The sequence below is a fragment of the Protomyctophum parallelum genome, assembly GCF_964188405.1.
Source record: "Protomyctophum parallelum genome assembly, chromosome: 3".
NCBI classification, from domain to species: Eukaryota; Metazoa; Chordata; class Actinopteri; order Myctophiformes; family Myctophidae; genus Protomyctophum; species Protomyctophum parallelum.
Genome location: NC_139698.1, coordinates 34,642,611 through 34,660,688, shown reverse-complemented (window position 1 = coordinate 34,660,688; position 18,078 = coordinate 34,642,611). Strand labels below are relative to the sequence as shown.

The 18,078-nt window shown below is 42.6% G+C and overlaps 1 protein-coding gene across 1 annotated transcript in view; it reads right to left on the bottom strand.

The window, feature by feature from the left end:
- LOC310855938 (CUB and sushi domain-containing protein 3-like) overlaps positions 1-18,078 on the bottom strand; it is a gene marked incomplete at its 5' end in the record, with an annotated part of 374,665 nt that overhangs the window by 121,264 nt on the left and 235,323 nt on the right. The window contains 6 exons of the mRNA XM_083761135.1: positions 1,536-1,724; positions 2,697-2,906; positions 3,305-3,421; positions 5,396-5,465; positions 6,993-7,111; positions 12,355-12,459. Of these exons, the coding sequence (XP_083617261.1) occupies positions 1,536-1,724; positions 2,697-2,906; positions 3,305-3,421; positions 5,396-5,465; positions 6,993-7,111; positions 12,355-12,459 (810 nt within the window). The remainder of the gene's footprint in view (positions 1-1,535; positions 1,725-2,696; positions 2,907-3,304; positions 3,422-5,395; positions 5,466-6,992; positions 7,112-12,354; positions 12,460-18,078) is intronic.

The following is an 18,078-nucleotide window of genomic DNA, read 5'->3' as shown; positions in this document are numbered from 1 at the left end:
GGACATCATGAACATGGTGACATTGAGGCTTTGATTCTGTACTAAAACCACTGTACTAAAACTTCCCTGTCGTAACCCTTCAAAGGAAAAGTGTTAAAAACTCAGTTTGAACTGCGAGTTAAAGCCGAAGCACAGCTCTTAAATAAAAACTGGGCACATCGCTGTGAGGGAGAAGGAATCTAGGGAGCAAAACAAAAATATTTACCACTTTCTGAGCCAATATAAAGTTTGCCCCTGGACTTAAATAACTGTTATGTCATGGCTTTCCAAAATGTTCTCTGAGGGCAATTGCATTGCATTACTATGTATGTGATGAATTAAAAAACTTGAAGTTCACATCTGAAGTGAATTCCCTCAAACATTTACAACATGCAGTGGTATAATCGGCACTGCAATAAAGACTCTAGAATGCTTCATATATCACTATAATGGGCTGTACAATTTTTACAGTTGCCATACAATGCCATCAATAAAACAATGAATCTGGAGTTTATGGAGTGGATTGGGAGGGGGCTTGGACTACCGTAAGACCTAAAAATCCATATGATTGTATGCATAGTTTCAAAAACGAGAATGAATGCAGAAATTTGTTAACTGTGAATTGTGTTTTGTGAAAAAGCCCATGTCTGTATAGGTCCTTCTGGGCTTTTGTGACATAAATCAACAGGGCATGCGAGTGCTATTCCATTCACATTGTTTAATAATAGGGGTTTATATAAAGTAAATAAACCCCTTTTTTCTCACTGCAGTGCAGGTCTTCCTTCACGGAATGTAAGGAAAGCCATACATGCAGGCCTTCATCATTCATTTACACAGTCAACACAGACCTTCTGAACTTTTAGTTTACACATCCCACACACAAACACATTGCACAGGGAGCAATCCTATGTCCTGTATGTCTTCTACTCATCTCCTTCCTGGGAACGCAGGGCGATGGCAATGCTGCAGCCCTGCAGGCTCTTGTGTTGGCAGACATGGCTTGTGTGTTTCATTTCAAAACTGAGGCAGGTATAAATTCTCTGTTCTGCTCTCTCTATTTTCCAGGCTTTGCTTTTATTCTGAAAGCAACTGCTTGATCATACTGTGAATGGAAATAAAATCAATTGAAATAAAATCAATTGATTAAAAAGCAGAGAATAGCTGTTGATGAGCAGTGCCTGACTGAATAGTGTTGTTGGGGGAGGGGACACTGAAAGCCTATACTACTACGAGGTTATTTTGTGTCACATAATGTGCTTATTTCTTAGCACTTTCTTAACTCTGCTTGTTGACAAAGGTCCATGGCATTGACTTTCACCTTGTCTGTTGCAATATTCGTAGAGATTTTCTTTGAGAAACAAAATGGTACGTCTTTCTCATTGCAGTGCCATTCATGAACAGCTCCCATGTGCCTGAGGCACGAGGGGCAGGAGACAGATGTTCTCTGTTAAGTCTGAGTTATACAACTTATACGTACTTAAATGTTTGCCGGTGTCACACACAAAAAAAGTCAATCTACAAGCTCACAAGCAAGGCATTAGTGAAAGGTCTGTTACCGTCACAGCGAGGTACTGGGTGGTTCCAGTTTCTGCTGATTCCATGAAGACATGTCAGAGACGCCTCTCCCAGCAGGGTGTAGCCTGGCAAGCACTCAAATGAGATAGTCATTCCCACACTGGAATCTTGACCAATCACGATGCCATTCCGGAATGGCCGAGGGTCTGGACATCTCTGTAGTTCATATGCTGGAACAACATCAACAGAACAAGTTATACAAGTGATATTGTACATAAATGGATAACATATTACAATCAAACATCAAATTGTATTGTGACAGAACAAAGCATTTGAAATGTTTAAATACAATTTGTTAGATGGTTCAGAAAACAAAAGTCTAACTAAGGTCTGGGTCCACAAGGTTGCCACTAGGTTGGATCTCAGAAAATGTACTTCAATTTAATTCTGACTTTAAGGAAGCTTTTATATGAGGACCTTTCAACAAGATCCATTAAATTCAGAATTGGTAAGTGGCCTCTTTAAACAGCTTCTCGAAGTGTTTCAAGGATTCACCTTTGTCACCATCTCGCTTGTTTGAGATGAATGTTGTATGCTCTTGTATGCTTATAAAGCATACGTAAAACAGATTAAAAATATTATAATGCCTTTTTTTGATGTGGCATTCATGTCTGCACCATGATTCTGCATTTACACAGGACAAAATGCCACTGCAGAGAGTCACAGATAATTCACTTTTTGCATATTTGAAACATAGCATAGCCCCTGCTAACGTAACCCCAAACAGCTTTTAACCTTTTCAGTTGTACCAGGGAACTAGGAAGTAATCAGATGGAAAAACTTCTTATCATCTTATCTTATCATCCTCTCTAGATCTACCTTATTATGTCTATGTCCCAGTTGCAGCTTCCTTCCCGAAGGGGAACAAGTGCCTGCATGTAACCTGCAGACATACTGTGCCTGCAGTTGCCACGACACAAGACAAACATTGTTTTTTACGTTCCTGTATTGCAGCTAAGATATCGGACATGACAGTGAAGACATTATACAAACTCTGCCTTTCAATGGCAACTGCTGCTCTTTCCTGTATCTAACTTGACTGATGGCACTGTAGGTTTCCCATTAACAACTTTCGTTGTCCATCAGTCACTATGCCTGATAACAACCAGTTCTAACTCCACAAGGACTATTCTTTGCCTCACCCTCGTAAACGGTGTGGAAGCCATGTTTGTTCTGAGAGTAGTCACTGTGGAAGAAGAGGGTGGTCTCATGGGTGGTGCTAAAGAGAGAGTCAGGCACTGAGGAACCACTGAACCGATCAATCACTGTCCCTGTCTCCAGGTTCCCGCTGCGAACTTCCAGGTAATCGTGCACAGCCTCCGTGGAGAAGTTTAGAAACTGCAGGTGGATCCCTGGTAAGCATGACATAAAAGAGAGCATGAGACACTGTATGTGCGTGTGTGCTGCTATTTGTCCCAAAGTGAATGCAAAAGATTGCTCCTATTTGTTTCAAAAAAGTTTTATACTATGCACGTATATATCCAATGTGACATAGCTCTGTGTACAATGCTGTACCCCCTCCAACTGTATACTTTCCCTTATTTTCAACAGTTTTTATTATATTTTGGGACTTGCTTAAGGAATGTATGTTTAATAATATCATGCTCTCTCTCTCTCTCTCTCTCTCTCTAATATATATATATATATATATATATATATATATAGAGAGAGAGAGAAGAGAAGAGAAGAGAAGAGAAGAGAAGAGAAGAGAAGAGAAGAGAAGAGAAGAGAAGAGAAGAGAAGGACAGACCAAAGCCAACAGGGAGTTGAACCCTCCAGCTGCAGTCCAGGCTGCTCTGGTAGTTCCCTGGGAACCCAGGGCTGAGGATGACGCCGCTGAAGTCTGTCATGGAGCCGCCACACTGAGCTGTGAGAGACCAGCCAAGGAGAGAGAACATGTCACACGAAGAGAGAGGAAAGGAGAGAGAAAAAATAACTGCAGAGGTGAAAGAGAGGTTATGATGAGTGTCAGAAATGAGTAGTGTGTGTGTGTGTGTGTGTGTGTGTGTGTGTGTGTGTGTGTGTGTGTGTGTGTGTGTGTGTGTGTGTGCGTTTGTGCGTGCGTGCGTGTGTGTGTGTGTGTGTGTGTGCGCGTGCACGCGTATGTGTACGTGGGTGTACGTGTGTGTCTGTGGCTGATGTGTGTGGGCTGAATTCGAATCGGTTTGTTTTCCTCCATTCTGTGTTCCACTTGAGCTTATTTGTATGTCTGCTTTTTGGAGACGTGCACATTTCTGCATGTGTGTAGTGTGCACAGTGCACACGTGTCTGCATATTGGAGCTTATTTGTCCGTGTACATATTTGCATTGTGCGTGCGTGCGTGCGTGCGTGCGTGCGTGCGTGCGTGCGTGCTGAATACCAACTAAGTGGGTGTTTGTGAATAGACGACAGACTCGGGAACATTTGCTGTTTTCGCAATGCTAGAATTTAAATAAATGAGGCCATCGATATGCAATACGCCATCTTGCCATTTTGCACGAACATGATGCTTATCAATTTACCCCCCACACCACACACACCTCCTCACACACACACACACACACACACACACACCTCCTCACAATACCTGGCCTCACTGTAGTGAATGTTAAACTTGTCCCTTTCTCCCGTCATATATACAAACCTTTCTCTTACGTAAACTCCCGTGTGTAATGCAATTATTGCCACCAGAGGCATGAATGTAAACTCCTCTCTGAATCATCCCTCTCTCTCTCCACCCTTGACAGGCCTATTTATGTGCTAAGTGGTTGGAAACGCGAATGGGGTATTGCCAACGCATCTTAAGGGACCACCAGCCTGCTTCCCGGAAATAAGTGAAACACCGTCTTGGGATTTAATTGGCGCTCATGGGTGGGAGGGGTGGGCTTTTGACCTGTCAGTATGCAATATGAGAAGAGAGGAGCAGAGAGGAGATACGGGGGTGTGGATGAAGCCCTCGCTGTTTTGCGAGGGCAGAAAACAGCTTTGACGTCAGTCCTTGTGTAACAAAGAGAATGCGGCCAGGGAAGAAGGAAAGCAAAGGGGGGGTGCTAAACTCTGAGGAGTTGGGCTAACGAGTGAGAATGTGAAACACATACTATGTCCAGGAGCTGGGTTGTCACTGGCAAAGCTGGGATTTATGTCGGTGATGAACAGTGAAAGCCGCAGGGAGAGAGCATTTACATGATGAGCGCAGCGTGTGTGCGCGTTCACTGGTGTCTTTGTTCATGCGTGTCTCTGTGTGTGTACTGTGCTTTTGTGAAAGTGGCCATGCTTGTATGTGTGCGTATGTGACGTGTTTGTATTTTTGCATGCACATGCCTGTCTATACTCATCACTCTCCCACTGTCAAACTGCACTGGCAGTGTTTATGTCCTTTGTACAAGGTATTCCTGTACTTCTCATTATGTGGACATAAATAAACATTTCAAATGTGTGTGTGTAATTGAGGGTAGCGTAACAGTGAAGAACCTGGTCATAGAGAAAGTGGGGTGCATCCTTTGTAATGTCTGAAATCTATCAGTGTCAACATCAGAGCTGTCGTGGGAGGCTGGAGACTCCAATCAGTGGTATCAGAAATCAAACAACACACAGAGAATGAACAAACACGTATCGATTTTTAACTTGAAGGGGAGAAAATAATCATATGACCCCCTACTCCCATACGTTTACAATAATGTAAGTTTCATGCTTTGCTGCTTTCCTGCATAGAATAATAAGATGGCGTGCGTGCGTGCGTGTGTGTGTGTGTGTATCCATAGTACATGAGTGGAGAAAGGCAGATGATAGGAGACAGAATGAGAAAGAGATGGAAAGAGTGAGAGAGTGCATGCATGTGTGTCGGCAGGCTGAACACGTTACCTAAACACAGTGGTACAGGGTAGTTCCACCTCCGGACTGGACCAGGCATGCAGGTAATGTATGTGTTACCCTGTAGGGGAACAAACAGCAACGACAATCTCAGCCAGCACTCCACGGCTCCAACATCTTATACCCGAAAAGAAAACAAGCAACAACTACAAAATAAATACAAATAGAAATAAACATTTCAAACCCGGAGACTCCGGAGATCAAATGAGAATCGCTGGGCTCAACTTTAAGCTTATAAGCCCTAATGCCAAAGAATTTGAGAGAGAGAGAGAGAGAGAAAAAAGTGGCTTCTATGTAAATTCACATCGCAAGAGCGATGGATCTAACCAACGGATTTGTGAAAATTAGTGTTCACTCATATTTTGGGGGATTTTTCCAAATCCATTCTGAAGGTTTGGTGTGTGAAAATAGTTGATGGTGTTAAGCCCGGATGGGGTGGGGTAGGAGGGTCCTGTAGAGGCAGAACATTACTCAAGGTCTGACAGAGTCTACAGAGTAACATTAGCCTGGGAGAATGTAAGAAGAAAGCAAAACAACAAAACCCATTCCAGGCTCCCTGCTCCCCATGCTACTGTATATGATATGTACTGTATAGCAGACTTGAAACTATTTTTATAGAGGATACAAGTTTAAACTTGGAGATGGTGTTAATATTCTTATTCTTGTCCGTTCAGGTTTACAAGAAAAGGCTTATACACCAAAAGGGGTGTAAAAAAAGAAGAAAAAGCATTATTTTGTTTTCATCCAACCGAGCTTGTAATTGTACACGATACATCTAAAAAAAAGATGTATCGTGTACACGCACGCACGCACGCACCGCTGCCGTTGTTGTTGTTGTTTTATGGTGGTGAATTACTGGTGTTCAATGTTTGTGAGCCTGAGGATGTGCAGAAGTCGGTGGTTTGTCCATGGAGGCTCTGTAGTAGAGTGAATGCTCTAGCCAGTGAAAAAGTCAATGTTGGGATTAGAGAGGCGACTGTTAACACCATCCATCCATCCATCGCCCACAGCCCTAGAAGGTTCTACAGTTCAACAGCGTCACAGCTATCTACTCCGGGAGGAATGGATTGAGAAGTTAAAGTCGTTTTCCTACACACAAACACCACATGACCACATGCACACGCACACAAACGCAGACACGCACACGTGCACGCACGCACACACGATAGGACATTCATTAAAAAAATCAATGCATCGATTTCATTAACACAAGTCGATTCAAATTAGGATAAGTCGAAAGTCGGAAAAAAAAGAAAGAAATAAATAAATATATTTTCAATTGTTTTCCCCATATCATATGTTTTGCTCTATGTGTGCGTGTGTCGACTTGGAAAAATCTCAACTCGTTAATGCCCTAACGCACGCACGCACACACACGCGCACGTGCACACGCACACTGTACGCACGCACACTTCCAGTAACATACAAATCATATTCTATTCTTATACTGACTAGCTCATCCTTTGGGGTATTCCCTTCACGCTGTCACTCCAGGGCAGGCAAAAGGAGATATGATTCAATTACCTGCTTTTTTTTTTTTTACAATAGCGGGGCTAGATCGTATGCCTCAACACAGTACTTCCCTTACCTGCAATGAGAAGCCCTGGTCACAGACGAAGGAAACCATGTCGCCCACGGTGTAGCGATCACCCACTTTCTGCCCGTTACTGGGGGCCTGAGGCTCCGGGCACGAATCCAAACCTATTGCTTAGGGCAGAGTCACAACACACAAGTGTAGACAGCAATCATTCTTCTGCACAGAATGGCCACAGTACAGAACAATAACCACTGATATCATATAGAACACAGAATGGCCACAGTACAGAATAATAACCACTGATATCATATAGAACAGTAGCTCACAGAATGGCCACAGTACAGAACAATAACCACTGATATCATATAGAGCAGTAGCTCACGGTATACTCAACAGTATTGAAATTAACATTGGCATTCAAAAGGTGTTTAATTACCCTGTTCCTATAGAGAAAGGCGGATAATTAAATGAAGGACACATATGTTAACGTTTAATTACACACTACTTCATTTTAATGTGCTTGTAATTGCATACTGATTGAGTTGGGGGAGGCTTCCTGTTCGTATCATAACACTGGGAAACTGGGACAAGTTACTAGGCTATTCTAATAGTGGTTGTAGATTATGATTTGAAGCAATCGCTGTGAAATTGCAAAGCAATCCCTTACGTATTACTTGACAGAGGCCCTTAGTTCTGTTGGAACAAAAATTATTGCAGAATATATTTTAACATCTTAAGGCAGTAATGGTTACACCATAAGGCTTGATTTATGTGTTCTTGCATGCAACACCGGCATAAATCCGTCGTAAGATCACTCCAATATCTAGTAGTTGAGAAACACAAATACATCATTGTTCATTTTGGAGCTACCACTCGCTGTAAAAGTTTCAATTGCAAGAACTTTGTATGCATGGGAGAGTGACAGTCAGATAAAAGTCCTCATTTACAATTCAGTCTGGGTCATTACTGGTGTCCCACATTAAACTCACTGAAAACCACCGTTTGGTGCATTCTAATTTTGTACTCTTTTCTTCTGCCAGAAGGTGCAGAAAATATAGGCAATGCATCAATTAAATATCTTATGACTACTTTGTTCTATGAAATTGAGAGAGAGACAGACACAAAAAAGACTGCTGTGCCAGATGATTGGTGCATCTGTAAAATACAAAAAGACATTTCCATGTGCCTCTGCTACCGCAGTACACATAATTAGTGACTAGTGAGCAGACTCAGGAAGTATTCTCGAATCATACACCATGTATTTATAACCATGCAGAGGAAAATATTGAGAAGGTGGAAACATAAAAATGCATGCACACTCTATCCTCTATCCTCTCTCCCCCCCTCTCTCTCGCTCTCATATATGCGAGCACACACGCGCACACATACTCACAACACATAAAGAAACACGCTCAGAGAGACCAGTAGAGAGAGAGAGAGAGAAAGCAGGTAGAAATACAATATATAGGAGGATGGTTGAACAATGGCGGATTTAGCTGAGTGGATATACAGCGGCCGTCTGGGAATCTGATCAAGCTCACCCAGTCTATGTGTTAAATTGTCTCTGGGCAAGATACTTAACTCCTTACTGTCCCCCCCAGGTTCCGTATTAACCATATACACTCTAGCAACCCTATTCTGGGCAAATCATAGGTAAATATTTGAACAAAAATAGGCTAACATTCTCCAAAGATGTACAAGCTCACAATGTCTCGCATGAGCCAGAGCTTAAGGGAAGGGAAGGGAAGGGAAGGGAAGGGAAGGGAAGGGAAGGGAAGGGAAGGGAAGGGAAGGGAAGGGAAGGGAAGGGAAGGGAAGGGAAGGGAAGGGAAGGGAAGGGAAGGGAAGGGAAGGGAAGGGAAGGGAAGGGAAGGGAAGGGAAGGGAAGGGAAGGGAAGGGAAGGGAAGGGCGCTGTTAAAAATACAGTTTCAGCTGCAGCCAGCTGATGGCTGCTCAGACGGTCATGATGATTTAAGTTGTCCTGGCCAATCAGCGGCAGCTAGAGGCATAAACAGTCCTGCCTTGATCCCACCTCTAGCTGCCGCTGATTGGCCAGGCCGTTTGGTGGCCGGAGCATCAAGTCTGCCTGAGAGTTCCCAGATGGGAACAGGAGGGGGGGAACCCAGTGTACTCTCTGCTGCCCCATCTGGCGGAGTCAGGTTAACTTCAACACACAGACCAGGTAACCTTCTGAATCTTCTGGACTTCATGTGGTCAATGTCAGGTTACACCTGACGAAGGTTATACCTGACGAAGGTTATACCTGACGAAGGTTATACCTGACGAAGGCCTATGAGGCTGAAACTTTGTATTTTTTTGTTCACTCTGTTGTCAATAAATCCTCTCTCCTTTCTCAGTCTTTTGTTGGATCCTGCACCCGTTGCAATTTGTGGATGTGTACCTGTTGACCTAAATGCTTTCAAGATATCTACATATATAGTATGTACGGTATACAGTATTTGTTCTATTCAACCTGTTTGCTACCTATCTGTATCTGTTTCCCTTTGCTCTCAATCTACCTCTGTCCTCACTCACCCACTTCTTTACACCTGTAAACCTGTGATGTGACACATAAAAAAGAGTCGAAAACTGATTCTGATATGTGAAATAAATACATGGAGGTATTTCTTTGGCCTACTGGAAGCACAGGAACTTGGGCGATGATCGGTCCAATGTTTTGCAAGATTAGACAGAAAGACTAATTTGTCTCCATGCCATGCCATAAAAATAGCTGAGTGGTTGTAAGAGATTTGAGTAGTGGGATGTTGTACATAAAATAAAGAACAGCCGAAGGGGTAAAGGAAATAGATGTTGAGGGCTTTGGCCATATTAACCACCTAAGTTGAAAGTTGAGAGCAGCAGAAGAGACTCGTTGCAGTCGCAAGACATGGCCAAAAACGTCCCCAGCCAAAAACGTTGAGAACCCCTGCAGTACACTATAGTTTGTGTGAAGCATTGTCTGCCATACAAGCCATACAAGTTTACATATCAAGTTTTGTAATGTAGCAAACCATAAGTTATCTAGCCTCGGTACCCAGGCTTTTATTTATCTAAATAAATAAATAAATACATGCCAAAAAAAATAGACTGGAGTAATCATGTGGCCCAAGAAACAAAGAGCTTTAGCTGAGTCAGCAGGCTGTGACACCAGCAAAAAATGTTCCCTGAAGCAATGCAGTCTCATTCAATAGGCCATTTGGTGGCTCTTAACAACTAGGCTCTTAACAACCTGGCATCTACAGTATGTGATTGACCAAGCAAGTATGAGGCAAGGGGGTACTCAAAGGAATTACAGTAGGCCTACCAAATGTGATTTTCCATCACAAAATCTTTGAAAATGAAGTAAGGCATGTCAATCACACAAAACAAAATGTCTAGCATACTGGGAAGGAGGCAGTCAATTACAACAACTGCACTTATAATAATATAACATTATGTATAAGTGCTTTTCAAACAATATCAAATATGATGGTGAATCAAATCAAGATAGGGTGTAATAAAAGCTGCTCCCATCATGTGGATCTTCATGTGGCGAGTTTGTGACATCAGTCGTCTATGAGTGATTGATTGATTGATTGATTGAATACTGTATTAGTCAGAAATGTAAACAGCACATGGTACAGTAAGGCATTACAGCTAGGATAACATTGTTTCCATCATCGTCCTATGTATTCAATTCATCAATCGATGTATGTCTCCAAATTCGGCCACGGTTTCAGCCACAGTGAAAAAACTTTAAAAGCAATCCTAAAATTAAAGGGAGTTTAAGACAAAGGTCATACTGGGAGTCAGAGCGACCTCCTGCAGCTGGTTCACTCACTGGCGGAATCTCCAAGGCATGAAGGCACACACCTGACAGCGGAGGAAGCTGAGGAAGAAATACCTCCAGTCCTTACAAATCCCAATATTGATGATGGTCCTTTCAAATAAGATTTCGCCAGAGTGAAATCCACTCTGAAGCATTGAAAAATGACTGGGTTAGGATTACCCCAGAGATTTTTTAAGAATTAAAAGATTCTACGGAGGAGCTTAATATATCACTTATATAATATATCACCCACAAACACAAACCTTTGGGTAGCATGCACACAGTGCACACACATACTAAACTATGCGTGTGCTCATGAGCAGAAAGGCAGATGCTGCTTCACAGGCAGTAGCAGGGGAAGTCAATAGATATCAATGGCCAACTGTGACACAGAGCCTGGAGTAACGCTCCTACTGTGAGACAAGTCTGAAGACATTCTCAGCAGTAAGGGTCAGTTGTCAGAGGGAGACAAGCCTATTGAGACGGACTGGACTATTGGAGCAGTTCCAAGCCGAGGGTTTTGATATATGTAATGTGATGACTTGTAATTTTGTGGAAATTTTATAAAATAAAAAAAAAGGAAAAAAAAAAGGAAAGGGGCTCATCAGGGTGAGCTGATTGTGAGACACAGCGTAGTAATTTTCAGGAAAATGGCTTCACAGGTGACAGAGATTGACTTGCTGACTCACTACTCATTTTATCTGCACCATTGATCATTCATTTAAGCCAGAATTGATTTAACTGAAAAGGGGCCACTCTGCTTGGCCATGCAGGTTAAGTAATCCCACACCTGCATGCTTGTGGTAGTTGAGCTATTATTATTGACTGACGTTCCGTTGCAGCGACACTCGCAATAGTGGACCCAAATTAGATCCACGTCAACTTGTCTCCGTTCCTGTGGCGGGCGCTTTCTCCACCATCCTTGCTTCAGCGGTCCAAATATTATTTCTTGTAGCGTGAGTGAGACGTTAAAGTACTGTAGCTGTAGGGTGTAGGAGAGTCAAACTCGCATAAAGAGAGACATCCGTGAGGTTCATCCCTGGGAGAGGGAGGAACACTGACAGACAGGTGCATAGTAGAATAGCCTAGAGATAATTTGTTCTGCTTGAACAAGGAATAATATATAAAATCCAGAGGGGAGGTGGGAGTTTGGTCACTTAGGGAATATGAGAGACAAAAGACGAATGAGTGGAGTCCAGGATGAGGCCTGAGAAACCAGTATCTAGAAGCAGGAAGTGTCGTGGAGGAAACAGTAGGAGGTTCATCATAGAGAGGCCAGCAAGCTGAGACAGGCAGCTAGGCAGAGATGTGCTGAATGCAGCAATGAAGGCATCAAATTAGGAATGAATAGAGGTTAGGTGACATACAGACAGGCGTGCAGAGAGGCTGACAGACATTTACTCACCGCATTCACACTCTCGCTCTCCCTCCCTTTCTCTCGTTCTCTCATTTTCTCGTTCTATCTCTCCCTTTCTCTCGTTCTCTCGTTATCTATCTCTCTCTCTCTCTCCATCAACTTGTGCCAGCTAGACAAGATGTCTTTCACCTCCCATACTTTGCACAGAGAGAAGTCCCCCACATATACAAGACTCTCTCTCTCATACCTGTGTACTCCAGGTGGAAGCCGATGGCTGACACACTGATGTCGGACTGAAACGTCAGGTACAGGTTGTTGGAGGTGCTGTTCAGCAGCTGGGGTATAGTTGTACCTGAAAACAACAGAATGTCGTTCTGCATCCAGACATAATGGTACATCCACAAATATGACATATAGTACAGTAGAGTAAAATAAAAACATTATTAAAGCTCAACTATGCAGGTGTGTGTTGGCAACATTGTTGTTATACACCCCCAACAGACAGAGGCGTCTGTTGGGAGCATTTCCATGGAAATTGTGCTGTTCTTGGGTGTCAGGAAGCAAATAAAGCTTTACATGTCTAGCTAAACTGCAGCCCAGGCCCCACACACACACACACCAAACTGTTGCTACGCTCAAAGAACAAGTGTAACCCCATCTTCCATTTGGACATATTTTGGAAAAGAGCAGCTCATCTATCCGAGTATCAAGAAAAGCACTATGTAAGTCTGATGTATTATTGTTATTATCATCATCATCATCATCATCAAATATTATAAAATATGACTCCTTTAACTATCCTTTGAAGAAACCGTATAGTCTTGCTGTCAGTCCACACACATTCACTATTGTATTAGCCAATTTTTAAAACTGTATCGACATCATGAACATCTTGAGGGCATTCTTCACTGTGATTATGGGTACACTGATAAGTCACACCTGACTAGCATCTGCAGTGCCGGAAGCACCTTTGGAAAGCTCTCACGTCCCAGACGTTATTGGCATGAACTTTATATCTCTAAACTAAAATCTCTAACGACCTCTGTCTGTCACAGAAGTTCAGAATCTCTACAGACCATGATGCCTTCTTTGGGTTCTGTCTCACCATTCATTGGAGGGTAATAAGAGAAAAGCCCACAAGTAGGAGCATGCACCACAGAATTTAAATTAGAATCCAGGGACATTCACTGTTAAGAATATTCCATTTGTCTTCAAGCATTAAGGTGTATTGTATTCCATTATACGCCTTGACATATTTTGCATGCAGACTGTTAAATATGGTCAAAGTTTCCCTGAGGATAAAATTGATTGCCATCCATTTCAAGCCTTTCATACCACAGTGCAGCCCTGTGAGAGAGCTACACATTCAAACCAGCACAAGATAACTACTTTCATTGTCTCCACCAGGCCGAAGGCATGTGGGGAGAGTATGTTTTGCACTCCGTCCGTCCGTCCGTGTGTCCGTGTGTCCGTGAACAGCTAATCTCGGCCACCGTTAACCCGGTCGATGCCATATTTTGCACACACACTCCCTGGATGCCAACCATGAACCTCTGCCCCAAACTTTCCAGAACGGCCTGTTATAGCGCCACCAGGAGGCCGCTTTGTGCAAAACAAGTTTTTGCACAGTACACCTACAGATTTTGTCCAAACATCACGCAAATTGGTACACAGTCTCTCTAGAGCCATTCAACGAAACGGGTCTTTCAGATTTATCAGACTCCATCCTGATTGGTTAAGATTGGCTTCCAAAGTTCACAGGAGTGCTCAGTTTCAAACAAAATGCTGCAAATCATGAACACATCGCGTGATTTCCGTGAAATTGTGCACCCACATTCCCACTAGGCCGAGGACGAAATGCCACATGAACAATTTCAACTCAGCCTCAAGGTGGCGCTATAACTGGCCGAAAAGTGTTTTTACCTCTAACTGCACGGATCTGTGGATAACCTGGTGGAGACCTGTGCCCGGAAGGGCACTTTTTCTAGTTCCAAAATAATATATCCACCATTAGAGATAGCTTCAGCTAATTCTGATAGAAGTGAAATTAACCATCATTATACTGTACATGTGGTTCTTAAACTAGGATATGGAATATAGAATGCATTGCAGACCAGTTTATAATCTGGTACAGTACCATGTGGCAAGATAAGTGTGCTTTCATCACGACGAGCCCTTTGGCTAGACTACAGGCACTGGGGCTCCAAGGATGGCTAAAGTATGTTGTTCAATCTGTTTGTCCTTCCGTACGACACTTTACTGGCAATGACTACTGACTAGATTGCTATGAAATGCTCCCTGGTTGATGTGGAGAATGGCGATCCCATGGATTGTTCTCTAGCAGCACCACCATTAGGCCTAATTTGACACTTTGACACAATATAGGCTTTTGGCATTCCTTCCAGGAATTTAAAAAGGATAATATTATGCATGTGCATGCCCAGAGGTGCTGGTCATCGTGATATAATAAAAGATTATCGATGCAACACAAGGTGTTTGCCTTTTCTAATGGGAGAAAAAAAAAATCACACAGTGTTCTCACATTGACTGTTATTATAAAAGTAAAGTTAAATAATTGAAAAAGGTGTGCAACATATGTGGGAAAAACCTTCCTATTTGCAGTATAAACAAGAAATGTGATGCTGATCGGTCCAGCAGTTTGTGAGATTAGTTCGGGAAATACAGACATGCAGAGAAGAAAATGAGAAGAGGAAAATGAGCATGAGGTTATTATTTCCTATTGATGTGAATCCTGAGATGTATTATTCATAAATTACATGCATAGTTTGATATATACATATTTGCAATACACCAGACCTACTACTCTACTGCCAGGATGATTGTCCATACAATCAAAACGTACCTTGGGGTTTGATTTAGGACATTTATTTTTCATATTGTTAGTGCAAGAAATTATGGTGTAGCAAATCTTTCTAAAAATTTAGCAAAATGTGTGTAAAATCTGCAAAAAACAAATAGATCTATACCACTGGCTTTCTTCACAAATGTGTTCATAAAAGGTGTCTAATATCACCTATCAATTTGTTCCAATTTCTTTAACACATTCCCTCCCGTTACTATAGGCGGGATTGTGAGGCCAGTGCCAGTGCCAGCGTAAAAAACGCAGAAGAAGAGACCACTTCCACCTGACCCAGAAGTGATATCCCTCCATATTTGAGCCACATCCTCATTCTAGGTGCGCGTTGGATTCACTTTCTTAGCGTGATCAAAGATTAGGGTTTTATAAGGGCCTAAAGATTGTAGTTTGTCTCATTTTGAGGGAAAAAAGGACTATTAAGCGTGCGCACGGACGCGTGTGCGTCGCATCGAGATGCAAGTGTTTCTACCATGCGAGTACAAAAAAAAGCTATTCACGAGATTATCTCGTTCTGGCACAGATTCGATATATGGCAAAAAATATAACATTTTCATTATGCTTTAAGTAGCACTAGAGCGGTGCCCATGGGGCCTCTACAGCGTTGTCCGTTGGGCCTTGCCTACTTGGAACGATGCAAGCTGGAAATGCATGCCCCACACAGTCCAGAGGCCTGGCAGAGGCCTTTTTTGGGCAGTTCTGGACAACCATGGGTCCGACCGGGGCACTGCCCCCCCTGCGGGGGTGTGGCACGCGTGTGTCGAATTTGAAGTCGGTGGGGTGAACGGTTCTTGAGTTACGTGGATTACACACAGACAGACGTACAGACAGACAGAGACTTGTGACATGTCAAACTAGGGTGTTTCATCATTCTGAATCCATTGCAAGCATTAGTTTTGCATGAAAAACCCTCCTTGAGCTAAATTCAGCCATAGCACACATGTGCTGACCTGCATTTGTGATGACGGCTATGGCTGTTTTTCAAATTGAGAGGTGATAGTAGACACCTTTATGAACACATTATTTTGCAAAGAAAGGTAAGCATTTTCCTTGGAGATTTCCCACACATTTTAACTATAAAGGATTACTCTGCAGTGTACCCTATGTAAGGGATAATAATAATATCGGGTGGTCAATTTATTAATTTATGTTAGGTAGCCATGTAATAGGCTAAGCGGGATAATATATGGCTACAGTAGGTGGTCATTGTCGAGAGATAATTCATAGACAGGGAGTTTAACCACTGAGGCGAAGCCGAGGTGGTTAATCACCCTGAAGGTGAATTATATCCCGTTGGAAATATGTTAGAAACAGCAGTAAATCAGCAGGGCCCAGCAGGTGCTCAGAGGGTTTGATTAGGCTGCAGTCTGTTATAGAGCAGAGCGGTCTGTTATCAAGAAATAACACACCGCTGAATTCAGCGATTGACCAATCAGAATTAAGCATTCAGTAAGCTATGTAATAAAGTAAGGTAGAAAACTCCAGGGCCCCAGGAAAAAATTGCTGTTGGCATGTGTAACAGCTAATATAGGGATCCTAAATAAACTCAAACTCAAAGGAAGCAATGAAGCACCTTTCCTTAGAATTCATTCAACCAGCTCTTAGCATGGCTGTCACTTACTGTAGATACTTTGGGTAGGAACCTCCTTAAGAAGAAAAATACTATTTGTTTGCACCACAACTCTTGATGAGCAATGACAGTAATGACAGCTATACAACAAATTAATAATGTTCAGTTTCAGAGATATTTTCAACTCCCTACTATTATTTTCTACATTCATGAGAAGGGTTATAAGCAAGGTTGATTGGTTTACAGTATGCAACATATACAAGAGATATTGCATATTCAAAACTAATGCTATATTATGGTCCCAAAGTGCTTCTATTGCACATTGGCTTTCACACTCACGTCAGGTCCTTATGTAGATGAGTGGCCTTTGCCCATATACTACACAAGTATTAAAAGAGATTGCTGAGGGCTTGGGCGCTTGTACTGAAATGAAAATAAATCTATAGAGTAACATGGGACCTGCATAGGATAGGACGCCACATCAAACTATGGTCTTGTTTCTTCATGTACAGTACCAGTAAGACGCCCTGGGGGGCGAGAAGCGACCTCAAGGTCGCAAGGTCGGCTGGGCCAGTGGCCAGTTCTGGGCCAGTGGCCAGTGCTGGGCTGCTGGCCAGTGCTGGGCGAGCGCTGGTGCTTTGGCATGGGGGGTCAGATCAACATATGGAATGAATTATGTACTGGCCATATATGGAGCGTGTTTTGAGTGTACAGGGTTTGATGAAGTCAGATCAACATAATTATGGAACGTCAGAACAGGAAGGACGGGTGTGGAAGGATCAACATATGGAATGGGCTGCCTGTTTGACACCCGTGACCTAGACACAGTTTTTATTTTATATATATATATATGTACAGTTAATATTTGCAGGCATGTAATGTCTGCTTTACTGTAAAAAGAAGAAAACGGCCCAGGCCGTAGCGTAACGGTCTGGGCACCGGACTGGTAATCCAGTCGCAGTGTGCCGCGGGTTCGACTCCCGGACCCGACACGGCCTTTACTGCATGTCATCCCCCCATCTCTCTCCCGTTTCCTGTCAGCCTACTGTCTGTCCCTTCAAAAATCAATAAAAGGCGTAAGCCGCAAAAAAATATCTTAAAAAAAAAAAAAAAAAAAAAGAAGAAAACATTTATAAAACATGTTCTACTTCACAATAGTGTTGCACAATATACTGAAGTATCAGTACTTTTTCACTACTGTAACGTGCATAATGGCTAATTAATATATGCTCTGTCGTACAACCGTGACGTGTGCCAAAAGAGCTGAACTAAAACCTGTCCACAGATGCAAGGCATTGTACAGTAGATATACCGACTATATACTGTACGGACAGAGTATAAATCAAGGGGCCGGTTCTACTATAACCGTTATGAAAAGTCTTCATAGGATTTTTCCACATTTTAATTTCTTGTCCCAAATGCATTGCACAATGTATATATTTAGTAACTTGTATATGTCTAGAAATCTGCCTACCCAATGTCAAGTTGGCGATATTAAGCAGCTATAATTATGCATGCAATGCTGA